General features: G+C 51.2%; 10 protein-coding genes across 10 annotated transcripts; 6 read left to right on the top strand and 4 right to left on the bottom strand.

Moving 5' to 3' along the window:
* Positions 1 to 516: 516 nt before the first annotated feature.
* Positions 517 to 3861, top strand: BT62DRAFT_1006631 (uncharacterized protein; the record flags this gene model as incomplete). The annotated part of the gene is made up of 22 exons (XM_043177259.1): positions 517 to 592; positions 642 to 702; positions 777 to 875; positions 933 to 1007; positions 1084 to 1270; positions 1320 to 1472; positions 1528 to 1570; positions 1639 to 1762; positions 1843 to 1865; positions 1927 to 2034; positions 2103 to 2151; positions 2212 to 2232; positions 2282 to 2358; positions 2412 to 2453; positions 2516 to 2536; positions 2593 to 2674; positions 2729 to 2883; positions 2939 to 3117; positions 3168 to 3316; positions 3369 to 3457; positions 3508 to 3645; positions 3701 to 3861. The coding sequence occupies 22 exons, from the start codon at positions 517 to 519 to the stop codon at positions 3859 to 3861; spliced, it is 2112 nt and encodes a 703-aa protein (XP_043039120.1).
* Positions 3862 to 3990: 129 nt separating this feature from the next.
* Positions 3991 to 6462, top strand: BT62DRAFT_950426 (phosphoglycerate mutase-like protein). Its single transcript, XM_043188142.1, has 11 exons — positions 3991 to 4662; positions 4718 to 4811; positions 4861 to 4913; positions 4965 to 5058; positions 5109 to 5208; positions 5255 to 5283; positions 5332 to 5500; positions 5552 to 5622; positions 5681 to 5898; positions 5970 to 6095; positions 6145 to 6462. Exons 1-11 carry the CDS (start codon positions 4008 to 4010, stop codon positions 6387 to 6389), a joined length of 1854 nt encoding a protein of 617 aa, XP_043039119.1. The 5' UTR covers positions 3991 to 4007; the 3' UTR covers positions 6390 to 6462.
* Positions 6463 to 6600: 138 nt separating this feature from the next.
* Positions 6601 to 7433, top strand: BT62DRAFT_896234 (uncharacterized protein; the record flags this gene model as incomplete). Its single annotated transcript, XM_043183250.1, has 6 exons — positions 6601 to 6648; positions 6705 to 6814; positions 6870 to 7058; positions 7106 to 7219; positions 7272 to 7308; positions 7362 to 7433. 6 exons carry the CDS (start codon positions 6601 to 6603, stop codon positions 7431 to 7433), a joined length of 570 nt encoding a protein of 189 aa, XP_043039118.1.
* BT62DRAFT_168477 (uncharacterized protein) lies at positions 7385 to 8365 on the top strand. Its single transcript, XM_043179909.1, has 3 exons — positions 7385 to 7440; positions 7502 to 7723; positions 7777 to 8365. The coding sequence occupies exons 2-3, from the start codon at positions 7663 to 7665 to the stop codon at positions 8235 to 8237; spliced, it is 522 nt and encodes a 173-aa protein (XP_043039117.1). The 5' UTR covers positions 7385 to 7440; positions 7502 to 7662; the 3' UTR covers positions 8238 to 8365.
* Positions 8366 to 8484: 119 nt separating this feature from the next.
* Positions 8485 to 12680, bottom strand: BT62DRAFT_932773 (glycoside hydrolase). The gene is made up of 22 exons (XM_043186414.1): positions 12287 to 12680; positions 11723 to 12231; positions 11422 to 11539; positions 11324 to 11351; positions 11202 to 11242; positions 11072 to 11136; positions 10948 to 11023; positions 10852 to 10867; positions 10779 to 10786; positions 10551 to 10651; positions 10396 to 10491; positions 10281 to 10335; positions 10204 to 10220; positions 10100 to 10142; positions 10002 to 10033; positions 9913 to 9939; positions 9752 to 9844; positions 9601 to 9661; positions 9365 to 9539; positions 9209 to 9297; positions 8914 to 9135; positions 8485 to 8748 (listed from the first exon to the last, which is right to left on the bottom strand). Exons 1-21 carry the CDS (start codon positions 12413 to 12415, stop codon positions 8914 to 8916), a joined length of 2001 nt encoding a protein of 666 aa, XP_043039116.1. The 5' UTR covers positions 12416 to 12680; the 3' UTR covers positions 8485 to 8748.
* Positions 12681 to 13157: 477 nt separating this feature from the next.
* BT62DRAFT_987310 (zinc finger protein RTS2) lies at positions 13158 to 14180 on the bottom strand (the record flags this gene model as incomplete). Its single annotated transcript, XM_043190061.1, has 3 exons — positions 13158 to 13806; positions 13882 to 14113; positions 14165 to 14180. The coding sequence occupies 3 exons, from the start codon at positions 14178 to 14180 to the stop codon at positions 13158 to 13160; spliced, it is 897 nt and encodes a 298-aa protein (XP_043039115.1).
* A 341-nt stretch (positions 14181 to 14521) lies between these two features.
* BT62DRAFT_981067 (PSS-domain-containing protein) lies at positions 14522 to 16707 on the bottom strand (the record flags this gene model as incomplete). Its single annotated transcript, XM_043189563.1, has 13 exons — positions 14522 to 14602; positions 14664 to 14835; positions 14891 to 15003; positions 15075 to 15266; positions 15343 to 15374; positions 15448 to 15493; positions 15619 to 15684; positions 15750 to 15833; positions 15907 to 16168; positions 16236 to 16346; positions 16420 to 16484; positions 16555 to 16562; positions 16620 to 16707. 13 exons carry the CDS (start codon positions 16705 to 16707, stop codon positions 14522 to 14524), a joined length of 1320 nt encoding a protein of 439 aa, XP_043039114.1.
* Positions 16708 to 17164: 457 nt separating this feature from the next.
* On the top strand, positions 17165 to 18779 carry BT62DRAFT_932764 (uncharacterized protein). Its single transcript, XM_043186413.1, has 7 exons — positions 17165 to 17277; positions 17347 to 17407; positions 17472 to 17516; positions 17577 to 17617; positions 17679 to 17758; positions 17818 to 18370; positions 18432 to 18779. Exons 1-7 carry the CDS (start codon positions 17204 to 17206, stop codon positions 18670 to 18672), a joined length of 1095 nt encoding a protein of 364 aa, XP_043039113.1. The 5' UTR covers positions 17165 to 17203; the 3' UTR covers positions 18673 to 18779.
* BT62DRAFT_166323 (DUF833-domain-containing protein) lies at positions 18391 to 20017 on the bottom strand. The gene is made up of 3 exons (XM_043179906.1): positions 19700 to 20017; positions 19112 to 19642; positions 18391 to 19054 (listed from the first exon to the last, which is right to left on the bottom strand). The coding sequence occupies exons 1-3, from the start codon at positions 19741 to 19743 to the stop codon at positions 18823 to 18825; spliced, it is 807 nt and encodes a 268-aa protein (XP_043039112.1). The 5' UTR covers positions 19744 to 20017; the 3' UTR covers positions 18391 to 18822.
* On the top strand, positions 19284 to 21201 carry BT62DRAFT_969306 (actin-like protein ARP6; the record flags this gene model as incomplete). The annotated part of the gene is made up of 4 exons (XM_043188939.1): positions 19284 to 19955; positions 20003 to 20796; positions 20857 to 20919; positions 20988 to 21201. The coding sequence occupies exons 1-4, from the start codon at positions 19764 to 19766 to the stop codon at positions 21199 to 21201; spliced, it is 1263 nt and encodes a 420-aa protein (XP_043039111.1). The 5' UTR covers positions 19284 to 19763.
* Between the last annotated feature and the right edge of the window lie 139 nt (positions 21202 to 21340).

Raw genomic sequence — 21340 nt, 5'->3', positions numbered from 1 at the left:
ATCTTTAATGCGCACAATCCCCTCGCTCAACTGAACCAACGCAACGACTCGATTCATTTCTCGCATCCGGAAAACACAACACGGCTCTCCGTCCCGAATACGGACCGGGTCCGGAACAGGTATGAAGCTGGTTGCTTGGCTTCCGTGTTTTAACCGAAAACCCATTCGTAGCTCTCTGCCCTTTGTGCTGTCGTGCGATTTTTTAATTTTCTAATTTTCTCCGCCTGTCAAACCTCTTACCTCCGTGAAAGGACGCCGTTGAAGGAAATTCTTTTCGTGACTGCTCGCTAACCGACGTCGGGTCGTCGCACTGTTAGTCATAACAGGGGACAAGTGTTTTTCGGGGGTGGCGTTGTAAACTTCTCATTTGATGTTCCTTCTTTCAGGCGGGCCGTCTTGCACAAAGGCTGTTCTCAATTGCTAGCATTCTGAATTGCTAGGGAGAGGCATCGTGACTTCATCATCTGACTTTCTTCAGGTGTCGGGAAGTATTGTGGTCTTACTGGCGGACCGCGTATGGACTCCTTGGAACCAGATACAAAAGCAGCATCAAGTGATACGCGAAAGAACACTTTTGAACAGTTGTACGATGGTACGCATACTCCATCAACTTCGTATTAAGACTGCTCATAAGGGTAAAGACAATCCTGCTTCCTTTACTGTCAACAATCTGTTTTGGAGTCCTTTCGACTCTCGGAACGCGTAAGTGTCAATAGAGATGTTACGTGATTTTCTTAGTCAGACTCTCTGCAAGTCATCGCACCGGTGTACAACAGAATTCCAACGGGGGCGATCAAACCTGCCGGATGGGCATTGGATCAAGGTAATGTCCAGGCAGAGGGCCTCGCCGGACATCTGATGGACTTCGACAGCTAGTGAGCCTGCAGCAGGATCCCTTCCTGTCAGTGCGCCATCTGATGGATTAATTCTAGCGTCAACGGGTCAATTTGGGTAGAGGGAGGCTCCATCGAGTACAGTGCGATGCACGAATCAGCCCCGTATTGGTTGTAAGTCTGGCCATTTCTCTATTCTATTTCAATGGCGCCACTATATCCCTCTCAATTGACAATTTTGAAACGAAAGCAACGGCATGGTGGCGCTGGCTTTTCAACTTGAAGATAAGCGCCTCTTGGGTCAAGTCCGTGCATTCTTGGATTGGACTCTAGACCATCAAGGCGATGATGGCTGGATTGGTCCCGAGGTCCTCGACGGGTCATCGGATGTTCCCCGTCTGACATGGCCCCGTTATCTTGTATTAATGGGACTTGTTGTGAGTACCATTCGCAGTCATTCAAGCACAGTTCTTGATGTTGGGATAGCAATATGCCGAAGCGGACCCTTCCCAAACCGAACGGATCGTAGGCGCCATGCACAGTTTTATCACACTTGTTCATAGTACCTGGGCCTCCGGCTCGGAAGGCGATCCTGAAGATGGTTTCCAGTTCGAGTATCAATATGTGAGATGGGAAGAAGTAAGTGGCCTTCTTGCTCCTTACTATATTAAAACTAAAGTTTTCTTTTTCCTAGTTGGTCTACTCCTTACAATGGTTATATGATAATTATCCAAACGGTCTGAGTTCCCCCAATCATATTAACGAGTTCATCCTGCCACGTTGTTCATATTGATTTGCGATTCAGGCCAGGAAGACATCTTGATCGAGACGATGCAACTCCTCAGAGACTCCGGATTTTCCTGGAAAGACGACTGGTATACAGAGGCCAGTTTCGCAAGGGAAGCAGTGACATCCTTCTTCTCGTACACGTAAGCAAACCAAGTCCTTTTAATTGGGCGTAACAGCCCAGTCTCACGGAGAACTCATCAAAAAAAAACTCACCCTGCAGGCATGGCGTGAACAACGCAGAAGGTAGGAATTGCCAAATCGCAACACCGGCTGTCTGGCTCGCACTTACGAAATTCTGTGGTAGCGCTCAAGTCTGAGGCGCTGGCGTACCGTTTTACGGGTGATCCGACAGACGTTCAGAGCACTTTTGACCGGCTCGACATGATCTACCAGTACCACGGGCGTGCCTCCGGTTCGTCTGAGTATTCGTCCCCACCGTAAAATCTATTTTCAAGCCGGGTCCGATTCTTTTATGTACAGGTACCTTTTCAGCCGACGAACATCTCGCTGGTCTGGGTCCTTCTCATGGGTAGGTCGATGCCGTAACTTGTGTACGAGGGATTCTTAGTTGTCACTGACATCCTGGAAGAACTGAACTGTGCGCCGTAGTGTGAGGCGCTGCACAGTCACTTGCTTGTTCGAGCTGAGACTTTTCTAAGGGAACAAATCTTCTCGCTTGCGACAATCTACCAAATATTTGGCAACAATTCCGTGGCCGACCGCGCGGAGAGAATAGGTAGGCATGATCTAGGGCTTTTTGGCAGCCGTAGACTAACCTGAATCGGCCAGCCTACAATGCATTACCTGCCGGAATAATGCATGATTGGTGGTGTAAGCTCTCCCAGTCTATAGAATTTCTCGGTGCTTATCATTTTCCGTCTGTTATCCGTCAGCACACCAGTATGACCAAGAAGGTCACAACCCTTCGCAAATTTGTTCCTTTTTTATCTTATTTAGTATTCTTTTGCAGTCAATCAAATTTGGGCTCGGGAAATGGACCCATCGCCATGGGGTAATAATGGTCCTAGGTCAAACATCTTCGGGTTCGAGCCGTAAGTTCCATTTTTTATTCATGTCACAAAATGAAGGACTTCCACAACACGTAGGAATTACCCATGTTGTACCGTCAATCATCCGCAAGGATACCCGAAATTCTGGGCTCATGCGTTCATGACCGATCCAGCGGATGACGGATTGTTGCACGTTTTTCTGGGGCCGTATACGTATTCCGGAATCGTTGGAGCGTCCAACCAAGTTGATGGTATGTCATTCCTTTTTTAATGGCCGCTTACCTCAACTCTCTCACCATCCTGCAGTCGTTGTTGATACCATTTATCCGTTCAGCAACACGCTCAAGTACCAAATAGCGACGAGCGAACCACTGATTTTCAAGATCCGTATACCAGATTGGGCTGCGGAAAAAAGCGTGATATCCGTGAATGGGGAGGAGGCGACGACCCTGACGCCTGACGATGCGAATTTCCAGGTCGTTGAGGTGAATGTTTGATTACGGTGTGACTAGGTAGTTCGGCTGACCTGGTCTAGCTTTTAGAAGGGTCATCGACGATAGCGCTTTCCCTTCATGCTGTCCTTGACATAGAAAAGCGGTTCAACGACGCTATCGCCATCAACTATGGGGCGCTTAACTATGCAATAGAACTATCTTACAACAATACGGTTACTGAAGGATTACGGTATGGTTCTGTGACTCTTGGGAATAAAGATTTTTCTCATCTTCACTGACAGGAGCGAACAAGCCTTGAGCGATGTGAAAACTCTTTATCCTAATGCGCCTGCTGAGTATCTTACACCGGCATGTACCATATCATTTATTCGTAACGGGGCCCTTGCTTATGGTAAATGTAGTACGACAATCACACCAAAGACCACACGCTGCTACCTACCACGGAATGGCGTCTCGCTATTGATCCTTCCACCATTGAGATCGTTGATCGTTCGTCCAAGGTTTCGAACTTGCCATTCTACGTCTGGTCACCCGGTTCTCAGCCTATCACCATGAGTGGTTTGTTGCCCATCCGCCCGCCTTCTTTCATGCTAATCAAGTGCTTCCCCTCCAGCGACGGCATGCCAAATCGACTGGGAAATTTCTAATGGAACGGCTGCCTCTCCCCCTCAAAGTCCAAACGCTTGCGCCAGCGACACCTTCGCCGTCAAGCTTGTCCCATTTGGCGCTGCGAAACTTCGCCTGGGGGAGATTCCTACTATGATCATAGCCTGACTGGTACCTGTATATATAATTTGTACATGTAATGTACAGACTGGCTTTGTACAAATTTGACACACTCGGACGATGAGCCAATCTTGAGCACCCTATATGAGGCGCACGTTCGTCACGTGCGAGAGACGCCCTACCTCCTGACCACGATGGACGTCGAACGCGGCGTGAAGGAGTATGATCCAATAGAGGGTGAGGCGCTGTCATCTCCCCACTCTCAAGAGGAGTGGCCCAGGAGCCCGATATACCAGCCGACATCCTCATTCTACACCGATCCCCATTTCACTCTACTACATCTTGCCATTGCCTTTCTGGCTGGATCCCTAGGCTGTTTCTTTGCTCAATATGCGATATGCGGGACAACCTGTTTCTCTGATGGTGTAGCCGGGAGCGCGATGGGCAGCTACGACGATGCTATCATCCTGGCGCCTCCTTATGTCGGCTCGACGGAACGGGACATTTTCCCACCAGCCACGCCAACGAACGCTTTCCCATCTCTCTTCCCCACCAATGTTGGGTATGCTGGGGGAACTCCGACGGGAGTCGAGCCTGCGTTAATAGCGACGGCCCCGTCGTATCCTATACACAGCGGCGCCGCGGTGCTCGTCGCGCCTCAGGCGATGACGCACAAGGAGAAGACAGAGACATTTGATTTGTTCAAGAAGTGGGGCAACCTCTCGCCGTGGTATAGTGTGGACAAGAAGACATTTGGGCTAGATTCGAGTCCTGAGACGCCTGAGACTTGTAGGATTACAGGCCTGCATTTCTTGCATAGACATGGCGCCAGGTATCCGACTACGTGGGGTGAGTGACGATCTTATTCCGGTGGCGGATGGACCTAATCATTGTTCCTCCGCAGCGTCATACGGTGGTCCTGCAAATTTATCGGGACGGTTGCACGATGCTGCTGCAGGACTAAGCGCGTCTGGAGACTTGGAATTCTTGAATGAATGGTGCGTAGTTTTCGGATACAAGTGGGGCCCTAAACGTACTCGTTTATAGGACGTACAAGCTCGGTGAAGAAGTCCTTACGCCCTTTGGGAGACAGCAGCTTTGTCAGTCGACCCGTGTCATATACTTGCGTATCCGCTCATCTCGCCTTCCAGATGATTTGGGTATTTCAATGAGACTCAAGTATGGATATCTTCTCAAAAACTTTACGGAGTCCAACACCATTCCTGTTTTCCGGACCGAATCCCAGTAAATATGCTCCTCGAAAAGTGATGGTTCAGTGTCTTATCTGTGTGCAGAGATCGTATGCTTAACTCAGCCATGAACTTTGCTATCGGCTTCTTTGGGTACCCATTCGAAGGTCAGTATCAGCAAAGTATCACCATCGAAGCAACTGGAGTAAGTCCTTGTCATCATGGATCCCCACTGTCTGACTGTCTCGTAGTTCAACAACACTTTGGCCCCGTACGACACGTATGTCATTTGTACGTCTTACAGTGTCTTGTCTTGACAGCCTTGCAGATGTCCGAACGCCAAGATAAGTTCCAGAAGCGATCGTGGCAAGTGGTACGTGGAACAATGGGCTGGAGTCTACCTGAAGAATGCCCGGGAACGCCTCCAACGTCAACTCAATGGGTATAATTTGACCATTGAAGACACTTATATCCTTCAGCAGATGTGTGCATACGAGGTGCGCATCTGATCCCGTCGCAAAGGATCCGCGTACTGAAAATATGTCCAGACAGTGGCGCTGGGGTATTCGCAATTCTGCACCCTGTTTACGGAAGAAGAATGGGAAGGCTTCGATTATGCGTAGGGTTCCTGTCTTTGGTCTTCCCTGTTATCATACTGACGTCGTCTTTCTCGGCAGCCTGGACCTGAGTTTCTGGTATAACTCCGCGTTCGGATCTCCTGTTGCCCGTGTTCAGGGCACTGGGTACGTCCAGGAGCTCGTGGCTCGGCTCACGCAGGAACGCATCAAGGAACATAGGTTCTCGACGAACGCCACGCTGGACGATGACCCTACGATGTTCCCCTTTGGGAACAGTTTGTATGTGGATGCTACACATGAAGTGGTGGTTTTGAACAGTAAGTTCCGTGCATCGCTATTCTGGGAATGTAGACTAATTCACCGGATCTTTTCACTTTTATTTGACCAGTCATCACCGCATTGAACTTGACAACCTTAGCAGCCACTGGACCGCTCCCGTACGACCATATACCCGAAAACCGGTCATTCAAGGTATCCGAGCTGGCTCCGTTTGCCACGAACATTCAATTCCAGTGTATGAATACTTCTTCTTTCATATCATCAACGGTCCTAACGTAACTTAGTATTGGAATGTACGTCGGTTCCGGGGCAGCAAATCCGTATCATTATCAACGATGGGGTCGTACCGCTTACTGGGATCAAGGGGTGTCCTGACCAGGAGGATGGTATGTGCCCGGTGGAGACGTTTGTGGCGGCGCAGAAGGAGCTGATTGATAAGGTTGATTGGGTATATGATTGTTATGAGGAGTGGGATTTACCATCGGGACCGGCATGGGAGACGGTCACAGGTGACTCGCCCAAATTTTGAGGGAGCAGGGAGGGAATATTATACACGTACCGATGGACTGTTTGTAGATAATATACTTCTTTTGCTGATGCCCATTGTTCATTGAGTAGGTCCATATGTACGCGTCAACAACACAGCCACAGCGGAAGCTCCCAAACAACAACTGACAATCGACGTGTCACTTCACCAAATTCACCTACGGGGGGGACCAACGTGTCCGATTTGCCCAACAATGTTTACTGAAGAACTGAAAACCTTTCGAAGACTTGGATTTCGCCATGTATGCATGATGCTGCATGTTCTGCGTACTCTTTCCTTACCTACGGCTGCATTTAGCTCCTTCTCCAATGCCTCAATTTCGCGACTGTCATCGCCTCGGGACTCATGATATGGAAGGGCCTGGGACTCATTACAAACTCAGAGTCACCCATTGTCGTGGTGCTGAGGTGCGTGATCGCTAGCCCCAGCCTGTGAAGCGACGTGCAACTGACGTGTAAACAGTGGCTCGATGGAACCAGCCTTCTACCGCGGCGATCTACTATTCCTTACCAACCCCGTACATGAGAGATACCATACGGGAGATATCACGGTTTACAAGATCCCTGGGGCGGATATCCCGATCGTCCACCGGGTGTTGGAGACACATGATTTTCTGCTGAATGATAATTCTACGTGCGTTTCTAGGAATCTGTAGGGCGTATGGGCCAGGGCTGATTAAATTTGGGGGTTCTGTTTAGTCTGGCGAAACAATATCTGCTGACCAAGGGGGACAACAATTACGTGGACGACATTGATTTGTATCAAGGACTGGAATGGTTGGAGAGGAAGCATATTGTGGGGAAAGTTAGAGGGTATGTCGGTCTCTCCTTTGGGTGGTTTTTTGTGTTGACTCCATATTGTCAGGTTTTTACCGTACATTGGATATGTCACGATAGCGATGGTTCGTTGTCCTTGGTTTTACGCTCTCAGGGCTCGCGCTAAATGTCTCTCTAGAATGATTTCCCCCAGCTCAAATACGCTCTATTAGGAGGCCTTGGGCTCTTGGCGCTAATACAGCGAGAATAAGTTGACTGTGAGTACAACCATTTTCTACTGCCCAAATCATGAATGCTAAGCGGCCGTTTGGCAGGTAGTTTAGACGTCATTTGTCGTGTAATAATAACAAAATCCTCCGCCGAGAAGGTGGCTTCTGATTTGCGTGCTGTGACATCATAAGCTGCAGCCGACCACGAGCATGCGATGAGGCCCATCGAAATGTACGGAACAAGCATAAATACCTCATCCCCTTGTCTCCATGAACACAACAGCCAAGTCCCTGACATTCACCATTCTAACAGCGCTGTGCGTCTATTTTCGTGCGTGCACCTCCATCTCCAAGCCCGACTTGCGAGTTTATCATACGCAACAGAATCTTCTTTACTTGGCGTGCTCAAGGCGTTCACGGAGCATCCGGTGGATTACACCTGTACGCATTTCGCGCTCTTTCTCTCTTCGACTGTTTTTCGCATACCGCACACACACACAGATGAGCAACTTGGCCGCCTCTTCCAGAGACCCGCGGATTTTCCGTACCAGGTCGCCGTGTCCCTTGATCAGCACAGTACGGCAGAGTTTTTTTTTTTCCCCCATATACATACTTGGCTTTTTTCCTCATGGTTTCATGTACCAGTCAAACGGCTTCCTTGGCTGTACTTATTAATTTTCTGCACCATATTCATCGGGCCCGACATCCTTTTAACGGGTGTCGTTCTCCTCCGGGAAATCTTCTTCGCCATCACGTACCACTTGCTCTATCTGTTTCACAGTCGTCTTCGGTGTGAGCGATCCTCTCCTTCCCTTCCCCCATTTCTCCATTTATTTACTTACTAAAAACGTGTTTATCGGCTATCGCAGCCCCGTCGCTAATCAGATACTACGAGGAGCGCACGTATGATGTCTCTCTTCCGGGGAAAGAATTCTGCATGTTCGTCAGAAATTCCAACGACGTGTACAACGCATGGACGACACAATCCAGAATTTTGACAGGTTTGCGATGCGTGTCGATCGCGGGCTGTGCCTACATGATGGTCGTCCTTTGGTTCGGCTTACAGTAGGGCCCGTCCGAGGAAGCGTTCGGCTCTGGTCATTATCGATTCAGAAGACTTATTCTTCTAATATGTACTCTAGTGTGTAAAAAAGACAGTTCCATAATACTATATGTACACCTATCTATATGAGAGTCCGCGTAAGATGTCAAAACAATAAAGTCCAAGAATAAACGAGTCTCAGGGTTCAGTCGGTACAACAGTATAACACTAAGAAGGAACAAAAAAAATGTTCGGGTACTTATGACCCCGTACAAGTAGCAGTAGGGAGCGTGGCGTTGACCGCGTTCCATGGGCTGCAAGCACAGCATTAGCCAATGGAAGGGAGGGACAAATATGTCGAACAACTCACTCAGGATACGAGCATCCCGCGACAGTTCTACACAGAAAACGTCAACCGGCGTTCAGTATAAGATAGCCGAAAATGTAAAACGAAGGGGGGGGGGGGCGCCAGAAATCACTTACACATAAGCCAACTGCGTGTCGGCGGAGTTATTCCAGCCGGTACCCACCGTCGCCTTCGGGGCAGCGGTAAAAGTCGGTGCAAACAGCGTCTTTATCGATCCCGTCGGGGTATACGTCGGGAGGAGGGACATCTGCGAGGGTGAGAAGGACGGGGCCAGAGAAGGCGGAGGGAACACATGTGACGACGTCTGTGCAGCTTCAACGGTACCTGCGCCTGACTAGAGAGAGAGAAAAACGAACAAATCAGCTTTATGGGAACAAAATGACGGGAACGGAACCGTCAAGACCCACCCCACCGGTTGCTGTTGCGGGATAGCTCCCATCGAATATCTGAGATGAACTGAGAACACTTGCACAGTGGCCGATGGCTTCCCGTGGATCTATAATTAGCACAAGGGAAAAGAAAACTGAGCTCTCGACGCGGGACTTGTAGATGTGCTACTTTACCTTTTGGAACCCATCCTTGTTGGAGACCCAGTTGGTAATGCCAAAGGGGGCTGGAAGACGTCCCTAGCTGGGTGGAGTTCCCGATCTTCCACGTCCAGAAGAAGAAATTCTGGAGCGCGTCCATGGATGCTAAAGCTACGTTCTTGATGCCTGCAATGGTGCTGGCGTTATACGACTGTCGCGGAACGGGTTAGCTTCTGCTGAGTTAGGAAGTACGAAGGGAAAGGATCACGTACAGCCCAGTCATCCCAAATGGTACAGTCCGGATAGCCAGGTGTAGAACCAATTCCGTTGAGCCTGAGAGAGAATGGCACGGGATGAGAAACCGATCAAGATTCAATTACGGAGGTGGAGTGTGAGATATCGATAAGGAATGAGGGTACCTACCACAGGCCACAGTCGTTCACTGCAGTAGACCACTCTCCGCCTAAAGTGACACCGAAAGCTTTCGAAGACTGGTTTGTAGCGATTGCCCAGGCACTAGGGACGGACATTAATTTTAGGTGAACATCACAAGATCCCATTGCCGAGGGAGTAAGAACACATACCACGGTTTGAGTGCCAACTGATCAACGCTAACGGCAAGACGTGACATGTTGACGTGTCATCTACTCATAAGGAATTGAAATGAACTCACGAGCTGGTGTGATCGCCAGTGAACGCCAAGTACTACATGAAAGCGAACGAAAGACGTCAGGCGGGGGCAGGACGAAGGATAAAAGTGACAGGACGTACAGGATGTTGATCTAATGCGATACGGTCGGCACCAGATAGGAATCTGTATCAGCACAAGAAGGAATTGGGCAAAGCGCCGACACCGGAATCATCATCACACGCACCCTTCCCAGATGGCGACCTATGAATCAAGATGAAAACGTCATGGTCCGGTACCCCCGTAATAAAAGATACGACTCACCCCCTGGAATCCTTCATGAATTGCGATATAGGGTCCAGCTCCGGACCCAATGCCACTGACGAATGAAGTTTAACGATACTGCAGAAATGAGGACATAGGGAATGGAATCCCGCACGTTGAAGTTCTGATGGCTTCGTATGCCGCATAATAGAAACTTTGTACGGAAGTTTGTCCGATAGTTGCCCAGAGGATTTCGTTGACGATGCCCACACTGTGCGTGTGTGAGTGAGACGAGAGAACCATCAAGAAGCCCCGCGGGAATACACGTACATTCCTACAACGTCACGGTACTGATCTTGGCTGACGAACTCTGTAAGGATTCGGAGATAGGTGAGCGTCCGCTCGGCGTTGGCTATTCCCATAACACCATTCTGTTTGAAAGGTCAGACAGTTATGGAGGGTACGAATAGAATGTTCCCGACGAACCATACTAAAGGACAGGCCGAGAAATGAATCAGTGGAACGGCGGTAGAAGAAAGATAGATCTTACAAGTTGACGGAGCCGCCTTGTTGATGGAGATGCAGTTGATTAGTTCGAATTGATAATACGTATACGAAAAGGGATATTCACTTTTACCAGAATGGTTCTGTGGAAAAAAACAAAAAAGGTACGAGCAAGTGAGTCAGTCACGCAAGAACAGCCAGGACACGGTTGATAGACACAGACCCAACCGTTTTGACTTCCAGGGAGGGCGTGCAGGTCAAGGAAGATGCGGATGCCATACTTCCTGCCCCATTCGATACTGAAGAACTAGGTCAGAAGGCCCGGCTGAACTCGATCATCAACTTACGCCTTGAGGAAATAGGACCATGAGGTGCCAACGAGAAACGGCTCATCGCCAATGGTCTCAATTGCCTAGCAAATAGCAATAGGATTAGCCCTCATGAGAAAAAAAGCGCTGCCAATAAGGGGAGACTAACCCAAAACCCGATGGGTATTCGAACCCAGTTCAAACCGGCACCTAAACAGGGGGGCCAGCCAAGCCATGAGCAAAAAAGAAAAAGAAGCCCTATCCGGTTTGGGCAACTGTCGAAAAACGTACCCGCGATATCTGCAAAGTCCTGTTCGGTCTGTTGAAGGTACAAACAGGGTCAGGATCACGAGGAAACCGGACACGGAGGAAGCGGGTTATCATCTCACAATGAACGTCTTGTAATGGTCCTCCATTTCTGATGCCAGATTCTTGTCCATGGCAAGAGCCAGGGTCCACTCATCAACAACGAAAATATCAGTCTTATTCACGTATTTTTCGTAAAGACTGGGGCAAATGAAAGGCTCTGTCACTAGAAAAAAGACGTCAGCGAAATCAAATTCAGGGGGGGGGGAATGCCGACAGGCGATGCATGCGAACCTAGCCATCCACTAAAAAAGAAAAAGAAAGAAAAAAAGAAATAACAAATTAGCGTCTTTGTATGAAACGACAACCAAAAAGCTCCCTCACCCTAGGTTGACGCCACGAGCCACGTCCTCGCCCCAGACCCAGTCTTCCGAACCGATACGCTTACTCCAATTTTGGGCCTTGCCACCAGAAGTAAACGGACTCGTGGGATCTTCAGCCCAATCACCGCCAAACGTGTTCGTGTACGTGAACGTGGTGCCATCGCTCATAGTTATCAAACTTCCCGTAGTGCCCGACGTTGCGGTATTTCCGGAACCTGGCCCCCCTCCTGAGGATCCGTTCGAGCTCGAACTGGAACCATGACCCTTCTTCTTGATCAAGACGGTCGCGACAGGAACAGCAACGGCGATGACAACCACTGCGAGCACGCACAAAGAAATGATGAGGATCTTTTTTCTTCGGGACGTCGCTAGCGGGTTAACGTGCGTGATATGGGCAGAGACAACCGATTTTCGGTGTTTTGCGTTCTTGAGGTTCCGTCGCTCTGTCAGAAGCTGTCGTCGTTGGGTTGCGCTCATCGCAGAGGCGACAGGCGCCTCCTTGGTACCATACTTTAGAGAGGGGTTGAGAGAAATTTTTAGGGCACTCAACCCAAGAGACGCATACCATGTCGATGAGCTCATCCTCGGAATTACTACCACTCGTCCCAGCTATGGGTGTGCTACGCGTCGTCGGTGTCGCAAAGGGAGAGTCCAAATCATCGTCGTGCGTGGACACATTGTGGTAGTGCGCCATGGTCGTGGTGGTCGGGTGTACAGCCCGCGCCGCGATCCCTAACCCATTGTTGATAATAATTTCGCGTGCCTTTGCGGAACGTGGTCGGAAAGGGATGTCTTAGCCGTATTGCGGCCTTGGAACGCCGATCCCTTTTTTTTTTTTTACCTTGTCTCAACCTCCTGGCGTATTCAGTTGTCAACTCGAAGCTCCTGTTGAGTGAGTTCTTCGATTACATTGCCTTTTTCGTTATTGGGGGGTTGCGCAGCAGAGACTGATGAGCGAGCTGGCGGTTATGCCCGAATTCGGTCTCTGTATCCCGATGTTTTAGCTTGACGCTCTAGACAAACGGCTCATCGGGTAACGATCTACAGCTTTTCAACTTCGAGGAAGGTGTACCATACTCTCGGTTCAAACATCCCCCATCCCTTCCCTTGCGGAAAGAAGATTACGATACTAAACTGATGCGCCACAACTTCCCAACGTTACCCCCAAAGCAGTCAGTGAACACGCCTTGCCGGCGCCGCTATATCGCCGAGACGGAGCTCACTTTTTTTTTTTTTCCAAGTACTTGTAGTAAACGTTCGCGGGAAAATCAATTTTTATTGCATTCGAAGCGTTTCATGGCCATCAGGCGAGACCGCCCTGCACCAGTTTCTTCCTATGAATGGGTGTGAAGTTCCAAGTTCGAGCTCAAGGCCGGTATGGGAGTCGAAAGCAACTGAAATGAATTACAAAAGAACGTTATACAATGGGTCGGCCTCTAAGCATTCTCCCGCTCCATCTTCCGCCTCTTTCTATCCTGCTCTTCCAATATCAACCTCTCCGCTGCCGTCATGGGTGGTGGTGGTGGTGCACTTCGCTTCTGCGCCCCGGAGCTTGAACTTACTGAAGCTCCCTTGAAAACATTCGGTCGCTTCAACGGGTTCGCTTTGACGGCACCACCTTTCAACGGATTCACATTCATCTTTATGGCACCAGGGGTCGATGACGACGATTCCACTCCAGGCTTCGAAAACGAAATCGTCAGCTTCTCCGCCCCCTCGTCCCTCTTCAACAACACCCTTTCCTCCTCCCCCCTGTCCTCCCCCTTATCCTCCTCCTCCCCAGCCTCCCCCCTAGCCCGTTCAATCTGCTCAGCAATAAGCATCCTCTCCCGCTGCTCATCCGAAACCGTCGCCCGCTCCTTCTTCATCGACGCCTCAGCCTTCGCCAGCGCCTTCGGACTATTATCCACCCACGCGATAAACCACCCCTTCCCAGTCTCGTCCACCCGCGCAACACCAGTCCTCCCAAGATGCTTCACAAACTCCGTCAACGTCACCCACCGCGTAGAGTTCATATGCACATGGTGCTTGTCAGAAATGTACTCTTGGTACACTTGGTTCGCTCGCACTCGTTTCGTCCCGAACCTAAAAAAAAAAAGCCCCGTCGGTTTTTTTTAAAAAAACATAGATATAGGATAGGATAGGATAGATTAACCCGACCTTCTCGAAAGCAGCGCAACGAACTCGGACTGAAACTCGCCGGAGAAATTCGAGATGTGTCTCCCCGCGTGCTCGCCGACGACAAGCATCTGGCGGAGGTGGCTCTCAGAGGCGGCGTGGCACTTAAAACCGTTCTCGTCGCGGCATTGTTTCTCGCACACTTGGCAGTACCATCGGAGTCTTTGAAGTCCCTTGGACTTCATCTTGTTCGCCAGGTACTTCGGGGTTCCGACTGCGGCTCAGTTGAGCATGTTGATGAATTATTGTTCGGTAGAAAGCTTACCTTCGGCGCGAGGCATAGTTGTAGTAGTTGTAGTAGTAGTTGTTGGTGGTCGTGGTGGTGATCGTTAATGGCGGACTCGGAAACACCGAAAGTGATGACATAGCAAAGAAAGCTATGCCCCATGTTTGTCACAATCCCCCAATCCACACAAATAAACCTTACTCCCCCTTCCCCGCTCAAAAACCGTCTCCCACCTCTGGTCGCCCATAAAAGGCGGAGAGCACTGATGGCGTCAACCCCCCAATCTCGATGGCAAGTCCTTAATCAATTACCCTAGATATCAATTACAACCAGAACCGTATCAATACAATCCACCGTTATCAAACTTAGATTACAACCCAGAACGCGCTTCGCAATTCACTCTATCTTCAACCCTGGCCTGCCCCTCGCCTTCCTCTTCTCTTTACGAACGTACCTCCTGGCACTCGGAATACCAAACTAGCATCACCACCATCATCAATATACAAAAAATAAAGACGTAATGATTCCTCTTTCTCACCTGCACAACCGGATACAGCACCAACAGCACCGCGCCGGTACCCAAGCCCCATTTGACCCTCGCCGGGAACGGCTCAGTGAACACGCCCACGCTCCACTTCCTGATGACAAGGATCTCGGTAAGGATAGTCGCCAGGAGGAGCCAGACGTGTTGGCCCATCCTCACAGCTTTTCTATGACACCGCCTCCCATTCAACATGAGAGGATGGCAACAACAAGAACACACACCTCGGATCATTAATATACTGATACAGCTCCCTCACCGCAGGAAGCGCACACAAGAACACAAACGCCAACCTCATAATGACGATAGGATGATCAGGCTCCATCCACAAGAGAGTCTAATAACGCGGGCTTAATCAACAAAATCACCCAACCCCCCCATCATCATCATCATCCCACTCAAGCGTACCTTGAGATAAAACGGGTTTAGCTCCGCTGCGAGGAAAACAGCCAGAAGGAGCACCACACTGATATAGTGCATAAACGAAGATGCCGTTCCCCATTTGAAAGCCGTAAAGTCGTGGGGCGAGAACTGGCTTAGGACGCGTCGAGCCTTGGAGCGGAGGCCCCGGTGTTGGCGTAGGCCACGCCATTCGTAAGGCTAAGGAAAGGAAACGAAAGGTTAAGAAGCTCGGATGGATGAGTGGGTCTCGTAGGGAAGGGGGAGGGGAGGGTACCTTGACTTCCAAATACTGGCAAACTTTCATTCCTTGGAAAGGAGATCAGCCAAGAAGGAAAGGAAGGACGGAAAGGAGAAGAGGGGGAGGGGAAGGGGTGCTTACCGAGGTAGGTGCCAATCCAATTGCAGATTAGCACGTCCAAGATCCACTTTGGGGAATACGCAAGTCAATAACGAGCAAGTTTGTGTTTCGTTTGAACATACATGGTCCCACCAACACTAAAAGCGGACAATTGTCTCAGGAGAAACTAAAGGCGCCAAGGACGGCACTGACCTCTGCAAAATTAGCGAGCTGGTGCTGTAAGCTATACTCTGCCAGCTCGAACGCGATACTCAGGATCTACCAACTCGGGGAATTCAAAACCAAGACCCAACGAACCCAAAAAAAAAAAAAACTCGACGCACCCAACAAAACCAATAATCCCTCAAAATCATCGCCTTGCCGAACCAACCGAGCGTATGGGCAACACAAAACACGTCGAGCGCATTCTAACCTCATGAAAAAAAAAAAAAAAAAAAAATCAAGTTCTCACCCAAAAACGAATTAAGGAGCGCCACCCACCCAAACGACCCCCCAGCTAAGCGTACAATCCTCCGCATAGCTCTTCTCCGGCAAGGGCACGCCCAAGGCGGGGTCCAACTCTCTCATCATCCCCCTCGCCGAGTCCAGATCCTGGAAGAGCAAAAAGACCAGGGCCAACTCGTACAGGAGGTTGATGCCGAGGACCATGCGCCAGAAGGCGGGGTGGGGCCGGATGAAGGGGCCATCGCGGAACTGGAGGATGGAGAACATGAGGAAGGAGAGGAGGGAGGCATAGGCGCCGCTATTATGGGGGGGGAGGGTGTGAGAGGGGAAGGAAGGGGGAGGGGGAGGGTAGGGGGGGAGCTTACACGCGTCGTTTGTCGCGGCCTTCTTCGAGGACGGATTGGGTGGTCGCTACGTATGCGAGGAGGGCGAGGCCTAGGGCGAGGGCGGAGAGTGTTATGGGTTTGTAGAAGAATCTGAAATTTCGTTACGAGTGAGCTTTCCCGACCCGACTCGGGGCGTCAAAAAGTTTATGGTGAGGGTACGTACTCGACGCTGGTATCATGCCGTTCTTGGAAGGGGGTGATCCGCGTGTAGGGTTCTGTGCGATCTGCCTATACAGGTTCGGGTCGGGTTCGGGTTCGGGTTCGAGCAACGGGGAGGAGAGGAAGGGAAGGAACGTACATCGTACCCTATGGACCATCAGCCTCAATTCAAACAACGGTGGGGAGGGGCAGGCTCAGGCTCACATCGTACGGGAACCCCATTCAGCCCAGGGATCGGCTCAGACTCTACGCCTGCGCTATCCGAATCATCAACTGGTGATGACAGCTCCATGTCAATGGAAATGTAATGCAATGTAAAAAAAAAAAAAAGGGCAAAATGGATGCAAGGAAGGGATGACGATGAAACACGTGGGCGAGGGAGGTCACTGTCACGCTACTACGCAGATCTACTACGGGAGAGAGAGAGCCGTCCCCCGCGGATAATTTGCGCATCGTCTTACGTAAATATAAATAATAATATTATTATTATCGGCAATTCAACTCCTCACGGGGATGGTTGCTTCCTAGAACGCCGGAGGGGGAACACGGCCGGAGGAGGGTTGGAGGGGGTGGAGGAGGGGGGAGGAGTATTTGATTTTCAGGGCAAACCCACGTATTCGGAATGGACCTTCCCTTCTCGTCGAGCGAGGCGGTTTGGTTCGCCATCTCGAACTATGGGATCTTTACTTAATGGCGCCGGGACCCTCTTAAAGACAATTCCTCGAGTGTGTTCCTTTCTGGACCTTTTCTTTTTTTTTCCTCTTCTCCTCCTCTCTACTACTGTGTCCATGGATCCTTTTCAGCCATTGCAGCTCAAGGGAGAAGTTATGGATCTCGAGTTTACTATCGACACTGACCACCGGTGCGTGTCCCCTCCCCCCACCCCAACCCTCGATGCCCGTGCTCCCACTCACTGAGATGGACGTTACAGAAAGAGAAGACGGAACCGGACGACTCAGAGTTGTCTCAACTGCCACACGTCAAAACGCAAGGTGTGTCTGTCCCGTCGTACGGAGGGTGTTACGGGTGCTGATTATTATTATTATTTTGTGTCAGTGTGATCGGAAAAGACCGTGTCAGAGATGTATACAGCTGGGCTTGGTGCGCGGGGCTTTCGTTGTCTGTCGGTCGCGTTGATTTCTTATTTATATATTCGTCCAGACCGGACTGTGTGTGTACGAGATTGATGACCCCGCCTTGAGGTGAGTGTTCGAGACCTCGTCCTATTTATTACCCGCCACTGACCGTATAATTCAATCGCAGAGACGATCCCTCTGTGGACGAAACAACACGACTCCGAAACAGAATCGCTGAACTTGAGAGCCTCGTCCGAGAACTCCGAGGTATCCTCCAGCTCTTCCTCCTCCTCGACCTCCTTCCACTTACTAACACGTCCTCCCAGGCAAACCCCACCCGCGCTGGGCCGACAGCTCCTTCCGGGATGGTGACCCCAACGAAAAATGGCACTCCCGAGCAACGAAATGCGCCCCCCTCTCCGCCAAACGGCGCGCCCCATCTCCATCCATCAAAACAGAAGCACCCCCAGACGGGGGGTCCGCCCCAACGTCCTCAACGACGCTCTACCGCTTCTCGCCCTCCCCTCCTGCCCCCGCCCCGCCCTCGATGAGGTACCACCAGAATCTGTCCGAGTACAGCAACGGCGCCGGGAGCGGGTCCTACCACTCTTCGCCCGGGTCGGGGTATGGGAACGGGAACGGGAATGGGAACGGGTACTCTGATGGGGGAGACTACGCTCGTGGTGACCGGTACGACGGGGCAGCGGGGGATCATCCCTACTGCTCATGCCGGACCAGCCCCGGGGCGAGCCACACATACATGAACCTCTCGCACCAACTCCAGAGCACGCTCACTGCCCTCCGGCAATACAGCACCCATCCCGCCAACACGCCCTGCCTGCTCTACCGGCGCATCGCAGAGCTTCATAACCTCATGCAGTAAGCTCCGCTTTCCTTTATATATATATTTCTCTTTCGTTATGGCTTATTGGTGACTCAGGTTTAGGACCAACGAACCAGAAGGCCCGACGTACGATAGCAATACCCCGACGGACAGCGAGATCCTGACACCTCTATCGGCGTCGAGCAGCACACACGGCGGACCGCCGTTCCACAACAGCTCCCCCCCAGGCGGGGTATCACCGCACGAATGGAACACCATGTCGACGCCCAACTACAACCCCTACTTTCCCATGCAGTCCAATGAACACGGGGGAATGTATAACCATATCATTACCTGAACGAATGGACGTCTTTGAATGTTTTTAGCTAGCTACATCTTGGACTCGTTGTAACGTACATTGGACTTGCGAGTATATCCCCCTCAATGTTGTGTTTTTTTTTTTTTCACGCATGCGATTACGATTATATATATATTTTGGATACAGGATTTATAGAATTACATCCAATTGGAAGCGATAGAGCCGTTGTGAACCGGGACTTGCCTTTGTCCCATCTGGCTTCCATATATCCCGCTCAACAAAGAGCACGCTCCCGTCCCTGCCGACGAGCACGACCGTCGACAAGCGGGTAGCGTACATCCTTCCCTCTATCAACATGGGCACGACTTGGATAGCCTTCTTGAGCTCAGAACGGTGCACGACGCGTTCAGACGGGTGCTCACTGAGTGACGAAATGAGAAAAAAACAGTGACTTGCCCAAAAAACCCAAGAAACCCACCCGAGCAAACGAAACAACCCCTCGACGAGATCCCCCCCACTCTCGAGGATCCTCGCAAACTCTTGCTTACCCTCCCTCACCTTGTCCCACTCCTCCCCCTCCCCATCAACAGCATTCGAGAACCCGCCCTGGCCCTCCCGGAGGCCCCGCTCCTCAACCATCCCGCCCGCCCCCGCATTCGACACAAACACCCCGTCAAAGGCGAGCCTCCCCCCCTCCTCCTCCTCCCACCTCGGGACAAGACGCAGCATATTGAACCCCGCAAACCTCGTATCCCGGGGAATCACCTCGCCCAACAAATGCGCTGAGACAAGTGCGCCCCGGGACTCGAAGCTCTGCGCAGGCGGCGGCTCCGTGATATTCGTCAACAGGGCGATCCTCCCAGCGCGAGTCACGCCAAACCACGTCCCGCCGCCGAGGACGTCGATCCCTGAGAGGACATCACCATCAGCGCCATCGTGCCCGAAAGAATGGAAACGAGCATCAAGAGTAGGTCGATCGAGGAATTCATCGCGGTTGGTGCACAGAATCCTGGGATTCTATTAGGGCCTAGAGAAGAAGAAGAAGAAGAAGGAAGGGAACACGCACAGAGCGTAATCCGGATGGTCGAGAGTCCAGAAAGCGATACACATAATCAGAGTTCCCACGCCCCATGACCCCAACCATCGTACTCGATAACGGCGGGCACACCATCAAGGCCGGCATCGGCGGCACCGACACTCCCGCCCAACTCATCCCCAACGCCATCGCCCGCTCCAAATCAAAAAGCACAACCTACTTTGGACACGAACTCCTTCAGTGCACAGACCACGCCTCCCTCAGCTACCGCCTCCCCATCTCCAAGGTATGCACCCACCCCCAGTGACCGCCAACTAACAACCCACAAAAAAGGGCCTCATCGTAGACTGGGACGCCCAAAAAGCCATCTGGGACGGCCTCTTCTCCACCGACGTCCTCGGCATCGACACCACCCAATCCTCGCTCCTCCTCACAGAGCCGTACCACAACCTGCCCAACATCCAACAAGTCTATGACCAATTCATCTTTGAAGAATACCAATTCGCCTCGTACTACCGCTGCACACCCGCCTCCCTCATCCCGCACCTCTTCCCCACCACCACCACCACCACCACCCCATCCCCAGACTGCACCCTAATCGTCGACTCCGGCTTCAGCTTCACTCACGCCGTCCCCCTCATCCACGGCCGCCCCCACTCGCGCGCCCTCACGCGCCTCTCCATCGGCGGCAAGCTCCTCACGAACCACCTCAAGCACCTCATCTCCTTCCGCCAATGGAACATGATGGACCAAACACACATCACGAACCACATCAAGGAATCATGCTGCTTCGTCTCTTCCGACTTTGCGCGCGACCTCCACACCGCCCGCTCCGCCCGCAGCCCCAACCCCCTCACGCAGGAGTACGCCCTAGCAGAGGGCCGCTTGCGCCAGCCAGGAGACTCTACGAGCAGCGGCAGCAGCCAGATCCTCGTAATGAACAACGAGCGGTTCAGCGTCCCAGAGATCATCTTCCGCCCTGACGACATCGGCCTAAACCAAGTAGGCCTCGCAGGGACCATCGCCCACTCCATCTCGCTCCTCCCGGAAGACCTCCAAGGCATGTTCTGGGCGAACATCGCTCTCATAGGCGGGAACACCAAGTTTCCTGGGTTTCGCGAACGACTGTCTGTCTTTGGCGCTTTGGCTTGGTAAAAAAAAAAAAACTCATGCTGACAACCTCGTAGGCTAGCGGATCTCCGCCCACTCGCGCCGGTGGAACACGACGTGCAGGTATACGAATACCCCGAGTTGCGTATTTCCCTCCCTGCCCCTGCAATATTCTTTTCTTTCTTTCTTACGATTATTAATTCTATAGCCCTATAACCGCCCCCTACGACGCCGCCATGCGCTTCGTCTCCACCCCAGCATACAAAGACTCTGTGGTCACAAGACAAGAGTACCTCGAAAGCGGGAGCAACGCCACCCGGAGAAAGTGGAGGGTATCAGCAGGGGAGGAAAAAGAAAAGGAAAAGGAAAAAGAAAAACAAGGTCGATCGAAGAGCAAGACAGGCACCGCGAGAAAGAAATGAATGAACCCCCCTTCCCTTGTTCTTCTAGAATTTCTCCCTCACTTTATATTAATAACCGGTGTTTTCTCCCCTCCGCTATCTTATGGAAATACAAAAAGTCTATTGGACAAAAAACCCCAACATGTGTGCATGTGATTAA

The sequence above is a fragment of the Guyanagaster necrorhizus genome (genome assembly GCF_019112545.1).
Source record: "Guyanagaster necrorhizus MCA 3950 unplaced genomic scaffold BT62scaffold_14, whole genome shotgun sequence".
In the NCBI taxonomy this organism is placed as follows: domain Eukaryota; kingdom Fungi; phylum Basidiomycota; class Agaricomycetes; order Agaricales; family Physalacriaceae; genus Guyanagaster; species Guyanagaster necrorhizus.
The sequence above is the reverse complement of the archived record's forward strand: the minus strand, read 5'-3'. Positions and strand labels throughout refer to the sequence as shown.